Source organism: Neoarius graeffei, chromosome 3, assembly GCF_027579695.1.
Source record: "Neoarius graeffei isolate fNeoGra1 chromosome 3, fNeoGra1.pri, whole genome shotgun sequence".
NCBI lineage: Eukaryota > Metazoa > Chordata > Actinopteri > Siluriformes > Ariidae > Neoarius > Neoarius graeffei.
Window position 1 is genome coordinate 29517298 of NC_083571.1, and position 15259 is coordinate 29532556.

Consider the following 15259-nt stretch of genomic DNA (forward strand, 5'->3'; position numbering starts at 1 on the left):
TGAAGGCTGCTGGGTTTTGGTGCAAAATTTAAGAAGCGAGTGTGACAAAAGGGGTGTTCACACGGCAACTTTTACTCCGGTGTAGCACCGGGGCTGCCCCGGTAGAGCGTTCACACGGTACAAAGTTATAGCGGTGCAGCCCCTGAAAGCTGCTTAAACCGGTGCAAATCTAACCCTGCTCGGGAGGTGATTTAAGAAATTTACTCCGGAGTAAATGCTAGTTTGCGGGGCAGCACCGATTTATAAAATGGGACGTCTGAACGCTACAGGGGTCGACTCGCTACGCATGAGGAGAGTTGCTTACATACGGGCATTGCATAATTTGCATCCTAGTATCTTGCGCTTCCAAAATGGCGAAAATCAACAACAACAGAACTGCGCGTCTTCCAGTGTTGCCAGATTGGGCGGTTTTAAGTGCATTTTGGCGGATTTGAACATACAACCCCGATTCCAAAAAAGTTGGGACAAAGTACAAATTGTAAATAAAAACGGAATGCAATAATTTACAAATCTCAAAAACTGATATTGTATTCACAATAGAACATAGACAACATATCAAATGTCGAAAGTGAGACATTTTGAAATTTCATGCCAAATATTGGCTCATTTGAAATTTCATGACAGCAACACATCTCAAAAAAGTTGGGACAGGGGCAATAAGAGGCTGGAAAAGTTAAAGGTACAAAAAAGGAACAGCTGGAGGACCAAATTGCAACTCATTAGGTCAATTGGCAATAGGTCATTAACATGACTGGGTATAAAAAGAGCATCTTGGAGTGGCAGCGGCTCTCAGAAGTAAAGATGGGAAGAGGATCACCAATCCCCCTAATTCTGCGCCGACAAATAGTGGAGCAATATCAGAAAGGAGTTCAACAGTGTAAAATTGCAAAGAGTTTGAACATATCATCTACAGTGCATAATATCATCAAAAGATTCAGAGAATCTGGAAGAATCTCTGTGCGTAAGGGTCAAGGCCGGAAAACCATACTGGGTGCCCGTGATCTTCGGGCCCTTAGACGGCACTGCATCACATACAGGCATGCTTCTGTATTGGAAATCACAAAATGGGCTCAGGAATATTTCCAGAGAACATTATCTGTGAACACAATTCACCGTGCCATCCGCCGTTGCCAGCTAAAACTCTATAGTTCAAAGAAGAAGCCGTATCTAAACACGATCCAGAAGCGCAGACGTCTTCTCTGGGCCAAGGCTCATTTAAAATGGACTGTGGCAAAGTGGGAAACTGTTCTGTGGTCAGACGAATCAAAATTTGAAGTTCTTTATGGAAATCAGGGACGCCGTGTCATTCGGACTAAAGAGGAGAAGGACGACCCAAGTTGTTCTCAGCGCTCAGTTCAGAAGCCTGCATCTCTGATGGTATGGGGTTGCATTAGTGCGTGTGGCATGGGCAGCTTACACATCTGGAAAGACACCATCAATGCTGAAAGGTATATCCAGGTTCTAGAGCAACATATGCTCCCATCCAGACGACGTCTCTTTCAGGGAAGACCTTGCATTTTCCAACATGACAATGCCAAACCACATACTGCATCAATTACAGCATCATGGCTGCGTAGAAGAAGGGTCCGGGTACTGAACTGGCCAGCCTGCAGTCCAGATCTTTCACCCATAGAAAACATTTGGCGCATCATAAAACGGAAGATACGACAAAAAAGACCCAAGACAGTTGAGCAACTAGAATCCTACATTAGATAAGAATGGGTTAATATTCCTATCCCTAAACTTGAGCAACTTGTCTCCTCAGTCCCCAGACGTTTACAGACTGGTGTAAAGAGAAAAGGGGATGTCTCACAGTGGGAAACATGGCCTTGTCCCAACTTTTTTGAGATGTGGTGTTGTCATGAAATTTAAAATCACCTAATTTTTCTCTTTAAATGATACATTTTCTCAGTTTAAACATTTGATATGTCATCTATGTTCTATTCTGAATAAAATATGGAATTTTGAAACGTCCACATCATTGCATTCCATTTTTATTTACAATTTGTACTTTGTCCCAACTTTTTTGGAATCGGGGTTGTATTTTGGGCTGGGAAACGTCAGCAGTATCTGGCAACACTGGTGTCTTCATCCACGTTGTTTTCCCGGCGCTTGGTGATGCCATGACAACCGGGAAAAGGAAGTACATTTTCACGCATGCGCATATTTCATTTCCGCATTATTACTATCGTATAGCACGGTCGCAAAAACTGCCGTGTGAACGCAAGTGGGGCTGCACCGGTGCTAACACGCTTCTCTCTAATAAGCAGGTTTGTGATGTGTGAACGCTCCGCAAAATTTACACCGGTGTAAGATACATCGCAACAAAATACATCGGTGCAGCATCGATGCAAATATGTGCCGTGTGAACACGCCTAGAGTGTCCAGAAGAACTGTAGTTGGTTCTGTAAGATGCTCAGTAAAACCTACAGCTCAGTTCCTTATAAAACTGCACTCACTGTACTTGAGACTACTATTTTTATTAAAACAAAGGGTCGTCCAACATCAAGTATTGACTTTTTATTTCATTTATTATGGCTTACTGTTTTATAGTATTTTTTTTTTTAATGTTGAAACATTTTCATTATTTTTCAGCCAGTTTTTGTCTCCAGCATTTCTTTACGCCTGCCTAAGACTTCTTCACAGTACTGTATATGATCCTGTTCTTCACAAAAGCACTTGCAGAGGTGCTCGGGGAGCAGCACAGTCGCATGGCATTGTGATCAGCTTACCAGATACTAATACCAGTTACGATCAGGGCACATTATGCAAGAGAAGTTCATTTTTGTTGTCTGTGTGCAGTTTTATCTGGATGCCTTAGAAGTGGTCCAACCCCTCCAGTCTCTTCCTGTGGAGGAGTTTGCACCTCGGTGAGTTGTCGTCCCCCCACTTCGTTTGTGCACAATATCAGACCCCGATTCAACATGGACATGAACAATACGGCAGCGAGGGCTTTCGACATCTTGCAGGGGGGTTAAATGAACCTGTGGCAGTAAAACTGGTTTCTGGACAACATGTCCAAACACACACTGGGAAGTTTTGCTGAACAGAAAACGGAGAAGGCTTTTCCGAATAGCCCTCAAGATAATTTCTTCCTTCTTTCTCACTTGGGGTATGGGGAGCACAAACTTATCTAGATATAAAATTTATGCATTTGATCATGATTTTTTTATATCTATCATACATATATAATATTATATACAACCCCGATTCCAAAAAATTTGGGACAAAGTACAAATTGTAAATAAAAACGGAATGCAATGATGTGGAAGTTTCAAAATTCCATATTTTATTCAGAATAGAACATAGATGACATATCAAGTGTTTAAACTGAGAAAATGTATCATTTAAAGAGAAAAATTAGGTGATTTTAAATTTCTTGACAACAACACATCTCAAAAAAGTTGGGACAAGGCCATGTTTACCACTGTGAGACATCCCCTTTTCTCTTTACAACAGTCTGTAAACGTCTGGGGACTGAGGAGACAAGTTGCTCAAGTTTAGGGATAGGAATGTTAACCCTTTCTTGTCTAATGTAGGATTCTAGTTGCTCAACTGTCTTAGGTCTTTTTTGTCGTATCTTCCGTTTTATGATGCGCCAAATGTTTTCTATGGGTGAAAGATCTGGACTGCAGGCTGGCCAGTTCAGTACCCGGACCCTTCTTCTACGCAGCCATGATGCTGTAATTGATGCAGTATGTGGTTTGGCATTGTCATGTTGGGAAATGCAAGGTCTTCCCTGAAAGAGACGTCGTCTGGATGGGAGCATATGTTGCTCTAGAACCTGGATATACCTTTCAGCATTGATGGTGTCTTTCCAGATGTGTAAGCTGCCCATGCCACACGCACTAATACAACCCCATACCATCAGAGATGCAGGCTTCTGAACTGAGCGCTGATAACAGCTTGGGTCGTCCTTCTCCTCTTTAGTCCGAATGACACGGCGTCCCTGATTTCCATAAAGAACTTCAAATTTTGATTTGTCTGACCACAGAACAGTTTCCCACTTTGCCACAGTCCATTTTAAATGAGCCTTGGCCCAGAGAAGACGTCTGCGCTTCTGGATCATGTTTAGATACGGCTTCTTCTTTGAACTATAGAGTTTTATCTGGCAACGGCGGATGGCACGGTGAATTGTGTTCACAGATAATGTTCTCTGGAAATATTCCTGAGCCCATTTTGTGATTTCCAATACAGAAGCATGCCTGTATGTGATGCAGTGCCGTCTAAGGGCCCGAAGATCACGGGCACCCAGTATGGTTTTCCGGCCTTGACCCTTACGCACAGAGATTCTTCCAGATTCTCTGAATCTTTTGATGATATTATGCACTGTAGATGATGATATGTTCAAACTCTTTGCAATTTTACACTGTCGAACTCCTTTCTGATATTGCTCCACTATTTGTCGGCGCAGAATTAGGGGGATTGGTGATCCTCTTCCCATCTTTACTTCTGAGAGCCGCTGCCACTCCAAGATGCTCTTTTTATACCCAGTCATGTTAATGACCTATTGCCAATTGACCTAATGAGTTGCAATTTGGTCCTCCAGCTGTTCCTTTTTTGTACCTTTAACTTTTCCAGCCTCTTATTGCCCCTGTCCCAACTTTTTTGAGATGTGTTGCTGTCATGAAATTTCAAATGAGCCAATATTTGGCATGAAATTTCAAAATGTCTCACTTTCGACATTTGATATGTTGTCTCTGTTCTATTGTGAATACAATATCAGTTTTTGAGATTTGTAAATTATTGCATTCCGTTTTTATTTACAATTTGTACTTTGTCCCAACTTTATTGGAATCGGGGTTTTGTGTGTGTGTGTGTGTGTAAGTAATGTAATATATATATATATATATATATATATATATATATATATATAAAATATAATATAGGTATCGAATTTGATGTCGGAGGCATGATATTGCTTAGAGTTGGCATATAGCCTTGTCAGATCATGTCCATTCCTTCCTTATTCTTATGAATTATATTCTTAAGAAATGCTTCCAAACGTGTGTGTGTGTGTGTATGCAGGGGAGATCGATACGATGCTTTGAGGGCCTGTATCGGCGAGTCCTTTTGTCTGGAGTTGCACAAGCTTCGAGTCTTTATGGTGAGTCATTCACTGTGTCCGAAATCGCTCACTCGTTCACTACTCCCTGCTCACTATATAGGGTCCAGTGCTCTCCACTTTTCAAAAATAAAAGGTGGTGGCGGGGGTTTGGGGGACTGACTTCAGGCGCCTTTTTTTTTTTTTTTTTGACCGTGAAACTGGCCAATAAATGGATAGGAAATGCTAAATCATTGTTAAAATCATTTTACAAAAAATTAACACATTCTTACTGTACATATCATCTTGATTGTCAATGTGAGACTCATTTGACATTTCAGTTGAGACTGATGCACCTGTTGCGCATCCCTGAATTATAATAATTTTTTTCTGTGTGTGAAAAATAAATGAACTTTCATGCATAAACAAAATACCCGATTACAATAAATGCATACTTTTTTTTTTTTTTTTACAATACACATAATTAATGTTAATTGGGTGAAACCACTCCAATCCATGCATGAGCTGGTGCGCGTGCCCCAGACTGGCACCACAAAGCCACCCCGACCTCTGTAGTTCGGGTCCTTTGACTCAGGAACCCAGAAGTCCTGCAGTAAACAAACACTGAAGCAACGGGAAAATGCAGCTCTCGCCTACACGATCACAGATACTTTTTCCCACTCCTTTTTCAAACAATGTGCGGTGTATTGTAATGTCTTAGCTCTTTGTTATTTTATTTATTCTTTTTTTTGTCACGTTCTCGTTTTCTTTCTTTTGTATGTACAAATAGTTACATTTTTTTTATACATGTTCGAAATAAAATAAATTCATTAATTCATTCATTCATACATAAAAGACCTGAACTTAACTTGTGTGTGTGTGTGTGTGTGCTGTTATATGATTACTGTAACTGTGTATGGTCAGAAAAGACGATAGATAAGCGTTAGCCTGGCTAACGCGACTTCAAAGCTCTGCGAGCATTTGGTCTGGCCAAGATATTAAGCCCAACCGTTTTCCAGAGCCCGTGGTTGACCCGCCTTCCTGAAATGCCTCAGTTTGCTACTGGTTGAAGCCAGAAAAGGCTGTGACGAAGCTTAAACCAATCACATCACTCTTTCCTCTGACGTATGTGACGCGACGGGGCTAACTGGTAGATTAAACTCTTACCGAAGCCAGTCGGGAGCAAGGCGAAAACGTCCTTCCTTTCAGTAAATACCTCCAGGGCTGCTCTTTGCTCCGTTTTCAATGAGAACTTGCTCCATGTTCGTAATGTTTCTAGTGAATGAAGCGCTTCCGGCATAGATTCTGTAAACAATCTATGGCTTCCGGTCACAGTTCTACTACGTCAGTGCCTTGAACACGCCTCTACCCAGGGCCGTTGGAGATGCTCAAAGTTGATTGGCTCCCGATTTTTCGGGAGCTTGGAAGAGCTGTAGATAGCTTGCCTGGCCAGACTAAGCTCGCAACATGCCCTCATGTTGCGTCACGCTCAGGATGGGCGGGCCCAGGCTAGATAAGCGTAACCGTTGCACAATAACGCTACAAAGACCAGCAAAGTTATTTAGCTGCAGCTTGTAGCTTCCAGCGTTACTATGTGTCAGTAGAGTGTAATGTGGTGTGGTGTAGTGTAACGCAGGGATAGACTTCAATCTGCAGAGCTCTGGGTCACAATCTGTATGCAGCCGGCCGGATAGTTTTCTATTGCAATCGCGTGGCCACTTCAGGTAGCCCTGTATGCATTCGTTTAATGGTCTTCTGTGTGTTAAATAGTTACAAAATTATAATAAAGCGAATATTTGACGATTTATTTGGTGTTTACTGATGAAGTTTATTTTTTTTTGTTTTTTTTTTGGGCCACGGGAACGGTGGCAGGCCAGAATTGTAACGTGGCGGTGCGCCACTTTAAAAGCGCCCGTAGAGAACACTGGGGTATTACTACAGTATATAGTGAGCTCATCTCATCTCATTATCTGTAGCCGCTTTATCCTGTTCTACAGGGTCGCAGGCAAGCTGGAGCCTATCCCAGCTGACTACAGGCGAAAGGCGGGGTACACCCTGGACAAGTCGCCAGGTCATCACAGGGCTGACACATAGACACAGACAACCATTCACACTCACATTCACACCTACGGTCAATTTAGAGTCACCAGTTAACCTAACCTGCATGTCTTTGGACTGTGGGGGAAACCGGAGCACCCGGAGGAAACCCACGTGGACACGGGGAGAACATGCAAACTCCGCACAGAAAGGCCCTCGCTGGCCACGGGGCTCGAACCCGGACCTTCTTGCTGTGAGGCGACAGCGCTAACCACTACACCACCGTGCCCCCCCCCTCTTTCGGACACTACTCTGTCGCCACGTTATTTACGTCACTACTGTCGCACAATTAAAACGTCCCAGATCAGTCGGCTGGTGGGTTTTCATTCAAAATAATAAATACACGTGCGTTTTTGTGATAAATCCATATTATACTGAGCGCATTTCCGACATTTAATAAATACAGAGTACTTTGTGTCTGCTGCGTCTTTCAGTTCTTTTCAATCAAGGCTCAATACTTTCTTCTTTGCCGCTGCCTTTTATTCAATCAAATTTGAGGCTTTTGATTAATTCCTCACTCTACACTCTAACTTTTATTCTTGTATTCTCTTACTATTTGTAATTGTACTTGAATACCCGTTTATAAAATGCTTTTTCTTCCTCCGTCCATTCACCCCAACACTTTTTTTTTTTTTCCCTCATTTTAGCTTGACCGCAATGCATGATGGTGTATATTGCTTGATTGATGACCATCAGTTGTACACTACTTTTTGACGGTGCATTGATACTTTGAGTGCACTGTATAGAGCAGACCTGGGCATTTTCCGGCCCTTTGGTTCATTCTGACCGGCCCGTGTAAGGTTAATTAGAAATTACAAAATAAACGTATTTTCTAATTTTACCTCATGCATGGACTGAATGTGCATTGCTTTTATTTTGAAGTTGTGTTCAACAAAAACGCAATGCGCGCGACATGAAATCCCACGAAACCTAATCCCGCGATAACTACTTCCGTAATTTGTCCAGACCAACCACAAACTTGTACGTCATCCTTCAAACGATCCAGCCAAATCACATAGTGTGACGTCACCAGCAGGCGCCGGAGCCCGAGCCGATCTGTAGATCTGATACCTACACCGAATCGATGTTTCCAGTGATGAAGTTTAACAAATCCAGGTATAGATCCTCTCTCACCGATAATCATCTGTCAGCTGTGCTTCGCATCTCCACCTCAGACATTCAACCTGACTCTGACGCACTCGTTAATGACCAACAGAGACGAGATTTCTCTCACTGAACAAATAAAAAACTGAAAAACACCAAATGAGGTGATTAGACTGCAAATGTGAGCATCATTATTATAATCTGATGTATCTTGATTGATATTTGGAGTAGAAAGACAATATTGTGATGTCTTTATTGTGTTTTGGGGTGAATGTGACTGAAAAAAAAAAGGTACAAACGTTCACGTTTTGTTAACCATTGTTTTGGGAAATTTGATTGAATAAATGACACTTTTTTGTAAGGCAACCTTTTTTTTTTTTTTCCATACTCTTACCAGTTTGTAAAACTAATGTTATTTACTGCTTTATATAAAGAAATACAATTAATATTATGCAGAATTTAGTTCAGCCTTTTGGTCCGGCCCTCCACAAAATTTTCTGTTTCTCATGCGGCCCCATGGAAAAAATAATTGCCCACCCCTGGTATAGAGTGTAATAATTCTCACTATACATTTTGGCAGCACTACAAAACGGCAAAGTGAGGCACAGGGATTGTGTGAGAAACTGCCAAGGCATCGATGGGTTATTCACAGGACGCGCTAATTTACTCTGCATTAGGGTGTGAGCTGGATTACTGGACCCGAGTTCATTTTCATCCCTGTATGAATACACCAACTGCTAACTGTTGTTGTTTGTTTGTTTGTTTGTTTTCCCCCCTGCAGGTGGGCTGTGGCGCTATAGGCTGTGAGATGCTGAAGAATTTTGCACTGCTCGGGGTGGGGTTGGCCAGATGCTCAGGGGAGGTAGGGTCAAGGGTCAAACTGTGGAGTCGATGCACAGTGTTGAAGTGTGTGTTGTTAGTGAGTGGTTACTGTTTGTGGTTTGTCAGGTTTGCATCACTGATCCAGATCTTATTGAGAAGTCCAACCTCAACCGCCAATTTCTCTTCAGACCTCACCATATACAGGTAATTCACTCACTCGGTGATTTTTTTTTTTTAATACTTGACACTTTTTTTTTTTTATTTACTCATTCATCCATTTAAAATTTTTTTTCCACTGTCATTCATTTTAAGTATTAATTTCTTCATTTTTAATATTTTTTCATTAGTTTCTTACTTTTTTTTTTTAATTCAAATTTTTATTAGTGTTTTCAGTTTTATGAACAAGCAATATATCGCAGCTTAAAGTGCTGATGACACGTTTTTGACATCTTTGGCGATGTTTTATAACATAAAAAGTAATTCCCGATGATCCATATATTAATTCACGAAGGCACCTATTTTACAAGTTATGATAAAAAACGCGGCTATCTGGGCAAATTTGACGGGGCTGCAGCACCCAGGAGACGAAAGAGGAGGAGGAGCTATATGACGTCAGCGAAAGAATCTTCCTCCTCACTTACCAGTTTGTTGTTGATGCGAGAGGTGTTCAGTTTATCATTATTATTATACATTATTATACATTATTATTATATATATATAAAATAGTTATTATGCCTTCGCGTTGTGTTGCCGGCTTTTGCTCCAAAACCCACAAGGATGGGGTAAGTTTATTCAAGTTTCCCAAAGATCCCGAGCTGCATGCGAAGTGGGTGAAGCAAGTCAGGCGCACTCGTGACAAGTGGGAGCCCTCACCAACATCCGTCCTGTGCTCTGAACACTTCGATTTGGATTGTTTTGACACCCTTCCCAGCTTAAAGGAATCTCTTGGGTGTTCAGTTCAGCACAAACGTGTGCTGCTACCATCAGCAGTGCCTACAGTATTCCGGAGGGGGTCTACTAGTAGCTATGCTAGATCCAGCAGTCGCCTGGGACAAGGCAACTCCTCCAAATACAGTCCAACTGTCAGAACATGTGTTGAGAAACGACATAAGATAAAGGTACGTAGAGCTATAGAGTGCTCCGACATGATGCTAAAAATAGTAACCATGCGGTCTGCGCGGCCATCTTGGAAGCCACTCGCTCTAGAGCGCTCATAGAGTACACATCAGAGTACACATTCATGATAATCATAAATGTAATCATAAAGTCGGCATGATATCAGTCATGTATTTGCTTGTGAAAGCTTGTTTCTCAAAGCAAACACTGAGGGAAAGCTAACTTAGCCAGACAAGTAGGCTACAGATTGTCATTTGCTTACGCTGATGTAGGTTTTTGCTTCATTCAAGGATAAAACTAAGAAGCCATAAACTAGAAGACGTGCCTGCCAATATTATCCTAAATGTATCACGGATCAGGCATAGTCGTAAGCTTATTATGTTAGCCGTTTGCATGCTCCATTAGGAACTATGTATTCAGTGTAGCATACGGCTTACATGATATAAGCAGTGTTTACACATGCAAGACAACAATACACAATATTAAAATATTGATTCCGTAACATTTTGAACAAATACGGGTTGACCTACCAATCCTTGTTATCCAGCCTTGTGGTGTTCAATGCTGGGCTGTCTGCCTGTCTGCTGTCCATCTCGGGGTCGGAGTCGCTCTCAGATTGCACAGTAACAGGTTCAAACCTGTACGGCTGGATGCACACGTGTTCGTCATCACTTGATTCTTCCGATCTATCCCACTCACAACACAATTCTAGACTCCCAGAAGAGGAAAAGCTAGAGAGTTCACCGGCGTTTTCATGCGCCATTTCCATTGAGTAGACAGCCAGTGAACCGCAGCGTGTTCTTCCGCTGATGTCACAGCATGGCCGCGAGCCACGGACCCAGTTTTCTTGCGCTGTGCAATTAAAAGTTGGATATTCGCGTAACAACAGCTTCTTTTCACGTAATTATAACAGAAATCTAACATGTTTGCCATGTTGTATAGTTTATTTGAGAAATTGCATAGAGTCATGTTCGTGTCATCAGCACTTAGAGAGGGGGGGCTATAATTTTAGGAGGAAATTGAAATTTAAAATTCACAGTTCTACGACAGCGTTAAAAATGTTCAGTATCTCTATTTGTGGAGTAAAGTATGGAACAGTTTAAAGATATTTTTGGGGGGGCTTTTTGCACCTTTATTGGATAGGACAGTGTAGAGACAGGAAATGAGCGGGAGAGAGAGACAGGGAGGGATCAGGAAATGACCTCGGGCCGGAATCGAACCCGGGTCCCCGGATTTATAGTATGGCGCCTTATCCACCTGAGCCACGACGCCCCCCTATGGAACAGTTTGAATGTGGAGCTCATGAAATGTACAACTATAAACCAGTTCAAAAAAAGGTATAAGGAACAGATCTTTATGAGGTATAGGGAGGAGGAATTATAATAACATTCTATTGATAATAAAAAAAAAAAAATATATATATATATATATATATATATATATATATATATATATATATATAAAAGTATGTCTGTGGGTATGGGTACATGTGAGTATATGCATAATTATGACATGGGTGTCTGTGTACGTATGGATGTGTATATGTAAGTACTGTATATATGTATTGTGTGTATATATGCATAATATAAGTATCCGTATATATGATTTGATTTGGTCGATATATGTCTTGGAATGTTGGTTTTTTTTTTTTTTGTTAATTTTTTCTTTTGTATCTATAGTTTATTATGGTGGAAAGTGACGTTTGATTAACGGTGGTATAGAGGGTTAGGATTTGATAAGTTATTACTTCTTCCTAATCCTTTCTGAACATTATTATGTTACTGCCTTGTGGCTACGCTATTCTGTTTATGACGATGTTTTGATGATTGCATTTTTTTTTTATACCTTCTTTACTGTTTGGAATAAAGCAACCAATCAATAAAACAAATACGCTATAATAAATCAATGAGAAACAATTAAACACAACCAATAATGGATCCTTGCACTAAGCCAGAAAAAAAAAAGATCGGGTGTAAGTAAATAATAAGGTAAATAAAGGGAGAAAATGGAGGGTATAAATCACCCTGACACACAACATGTAAATATTTCTAATCCTTTCTTAACGTGCATTAGAAAATTAGACCAGACTTCAGAGAACGTCCCGTGGTAGTTAGTAGTCTTTGCTATTAATGACTCAAAGGAGGCAATATCCGCCATTAACCGTAGCCATTCCTCAAAGGCGGGCTTTGTCTGACTCTTCCAGTGACGAAGAACAATCCTCGAAGCACCAATAAATCCTGCCAGTGTAGTTTATTAGCGTTGTGTTAATTCACATATTCATGCATTTTTAAAAAAGTTTTTCATCGATTCCTTTTTTTTAATTTATTTTTGTTATTTTGGTTATTTCTAAATTTTTATTTTTAAATTAAAATTGAGTCCTTTATTTATTAATTCACTGATTCTTTTATTTTTTTTAAATGTATATTTGTCTAACATTTTTATTAGTTTCTTCATTCGTTTTTACGCTTTTCATTCCTGCATTTGCTTTCTTTAAATTAATTCCTTTATGATGAGGTCTTTTAATTTTTTTTGTTCGTTTTTAAGATTCATTCATTTTTAGGTTTTTCATTTCATTAATTCTTTGATTTTGTTCGTTTAATTTTCTTCAGTCATTGTAATTATTTATCAGAATTTGTTAGTCAGCCAATCGGTCTTAATTCTGTCCTCCTCTACCTGCCCGTTTGTGTCTTTCTCTCCGCGCAGAAGCCGAAAAGCATCACGGCAGCTGCAGTTACGTTAGAGATCAATCCCGAGCTCCACATAGACGCTAACCTGCACAAGGTGTGTCCTGCCACTGAGGAGACCTTCAGCGACGCTTTCTATTCACGTCTCAATCTGGTCATCACTGCGCTGGACAACGTGGAGGCTCGGAGATACGTGGACAGGTACGAATGCACAGCGTTTTCGAGGCATTTTCTAAAACACGAGATGGATTTAAAAGCCTTGAGTGATGAATTTTCGGATACGAGTCATGTGAAAAGTAGTGTTCAGAGCGTAGGAAAGCAGCAGTGGAACGACATGTCGCTTTGTGCGTTCACAGCCGGAGCGTGTCCAATCAGAAAGCGTTACTCGACTCTGGGACCATGGGGACGAAAGGTCACACAGAGGTCATTGTGCCAAACCTGACAGAGTCATATAACAGCCATGTAAGTGTGTGTGTGTGTGCACGAGCGAATTGAGTGTATATTCATGTTTAAATGCTGAGTGAGATTTATTTGTGTAGAGAGATCCACCTGAAGAGGAAATACCTTTCTGCACTCTAAAGTCTTTTCCTGCTGTCATTGAGCATACCATACAGTGGGCCAGGGACAAGGTCAGACACACACACACACACACACACACACACACACACAAAATATCTAATAGGGCTGTATTTTGATCAGTCACTGTGATATTAAACCATTACAGTTTAAAAATAATGTACAAGAAGCATAAAGAAAACAAAATAAAAGTACATAATCCACAAAAATGAGCAGTACTTTATAAGCGGTAGCTCGTGATCCATTTATTAAAATAAATAATATTCCAAAAAAATTGGGACAAGGCCATGTTTCCCACTGTGAGACATCCCCTTTTCTCTTTACAACAGTCTGTAAACGTCTGGGGACTGAGGAGACAAGTTGCTCAAGTTTAGGGATAGGAATGTTAACCCATTCTTGTCTAATGTAGGATTCTAGTTGCTCAACTGTCTTAGGGCTTTTTTGTCGTATCTTCCGTTTTATGATGCGCCAAATGTTTTCTATGGGTGAAAGATCTGGACTGCAGGCTGGCCAGTTCAGTACCCGGACCCTTCTTCTACACAGCCATGATGCTGTAATTGATGCAGTATGTGGTTTGGCATTGTCATGTTGGAAAATGCAAGGTCTTCCCTGAAAGAGACGTCGTCTGGATGGGAGCATATGTTGCTCTAGAACCTGGATATACCTTTCAGCATTGATGGTGTCTTTCCAGATGTGTAAGCTGCCCATGCCACACGCACTAATGTAACCCCATACCATCAGAGATGCAGGCTTCTGAACTGAGCGCTGATAACAACTTGGGTCGTCCTTCTCCTCTTTAGTCCGAATGACACGGCGTCCCTGATTTCCATAAAGAACTTCACATTTTGATTCGTCTGACCACAGAACAGTTTTCCACTTTGCCACAGTCCATTTTAAATGAGCCTTGGCCCAGAGAAGACGTCTGCGCTTCTGGATCATGTTTAGATACGGCTTCTTCTTTGAACTATAGAGTTTTAGCTGGCAACGGCGGATGGCACGGTGAATTGTGTTCACAGATGATGTTCTCTGGAAATATTCTTGAGCCCATTTTGTGATTTCCAATACAGAAGCATGCCTGTATGTGATGCAGTGCTGTCTAAGGGCCCGAAGATCACGGGCACCCAGTACGGTTTTCCGGCCTTGACCCTTACGCACAGAGATTCTTCCAGATTCTCTGAATCTTTTGATGATATTATGCACTGTAGATGATGATATGTTCAAACTCTTTGCAGTTTTACACTGTCGAACTCCTTTCTGATATTGCTCCACTATTTGTCGGTGCAGAATTAGGGGGATTGGTGATCCTCTTCCCATCTTTACTTCTGAGAGCCGCTGCCACTCCAAGATGCTCTTTTTATACCCAGTCATGTTAATGACCTATTGCCAATTGACCTAATGAGTTGCAATTTGGTCCTCCAGCTGTTCCTTTTTTGTACCTTTAACTTTTCCAGCCTCTTATTGCCCCTGTCCCAACTTTTTTGAGATGTGTTGCTGTCATGAAATTTCAAATGAGCCAATATTTGGCATGAAATTTCAAAATGTCTCACTTTCGACATTTGATATGTTGTCTATGTTCTATTGTGAATACAATATCAGTTTTTGCGATTTGTAAATTATTGCATTCCGTTTTTATTTACAATTTGTACTTTGTCCCAACTTTTTTGGAATCGGGGTTGTAAGGTCGTCTTGCTGCCGTCCAAAATAGTCCGCCATTTGTCCCTGGCGACCATCGCGATGGGCAATTCTGAAATTTATCTTGTTGATTTTCTGATGATTTTTCTTCGTAGTTTGGTTTTCGCCATTTCCACCAACGGAA

General features: G+C 41.0%; 1 protein-coding gene across 2 annotated transcripts in view; it reads left to right on the forward strand.

The window, feature by feature from the left end:
* The window catches only part of uba6 (ubiquitin like modifier activating enzyme 6), a 61622-nt gene that overhangs the window by 21640 nt on the left and 24723 nt on the right, over positions 1-15259 (forward strand). For both annotated transcript variants that reach the window (XM_060916613.1, XM_060916612.1), the window contains exons 15-21: positions 2803-2870; positions 5029-5107; positions 9027-9107; positions 9194-9271; positions 12887-13068; positions 13224-13329; positions 13407-13496. In XM_060916613.1, the coding sequence (XP_060772596.1) occupies positions 2803-2870; positions 5029-5107; positions 9027-9107; positions 9194-9271; positions 12887-13068; positions 13224-13329; positions 13407-13496 (684 nt within the window). The remainder of the gene's footprint in view (positions 1-2802; positions 2871-5028; positions 5108-9026; positions 9108-9193; positions 9272-12886; positions 13069-13223; positions 13330-13406; positions 13497-15259) is intronic.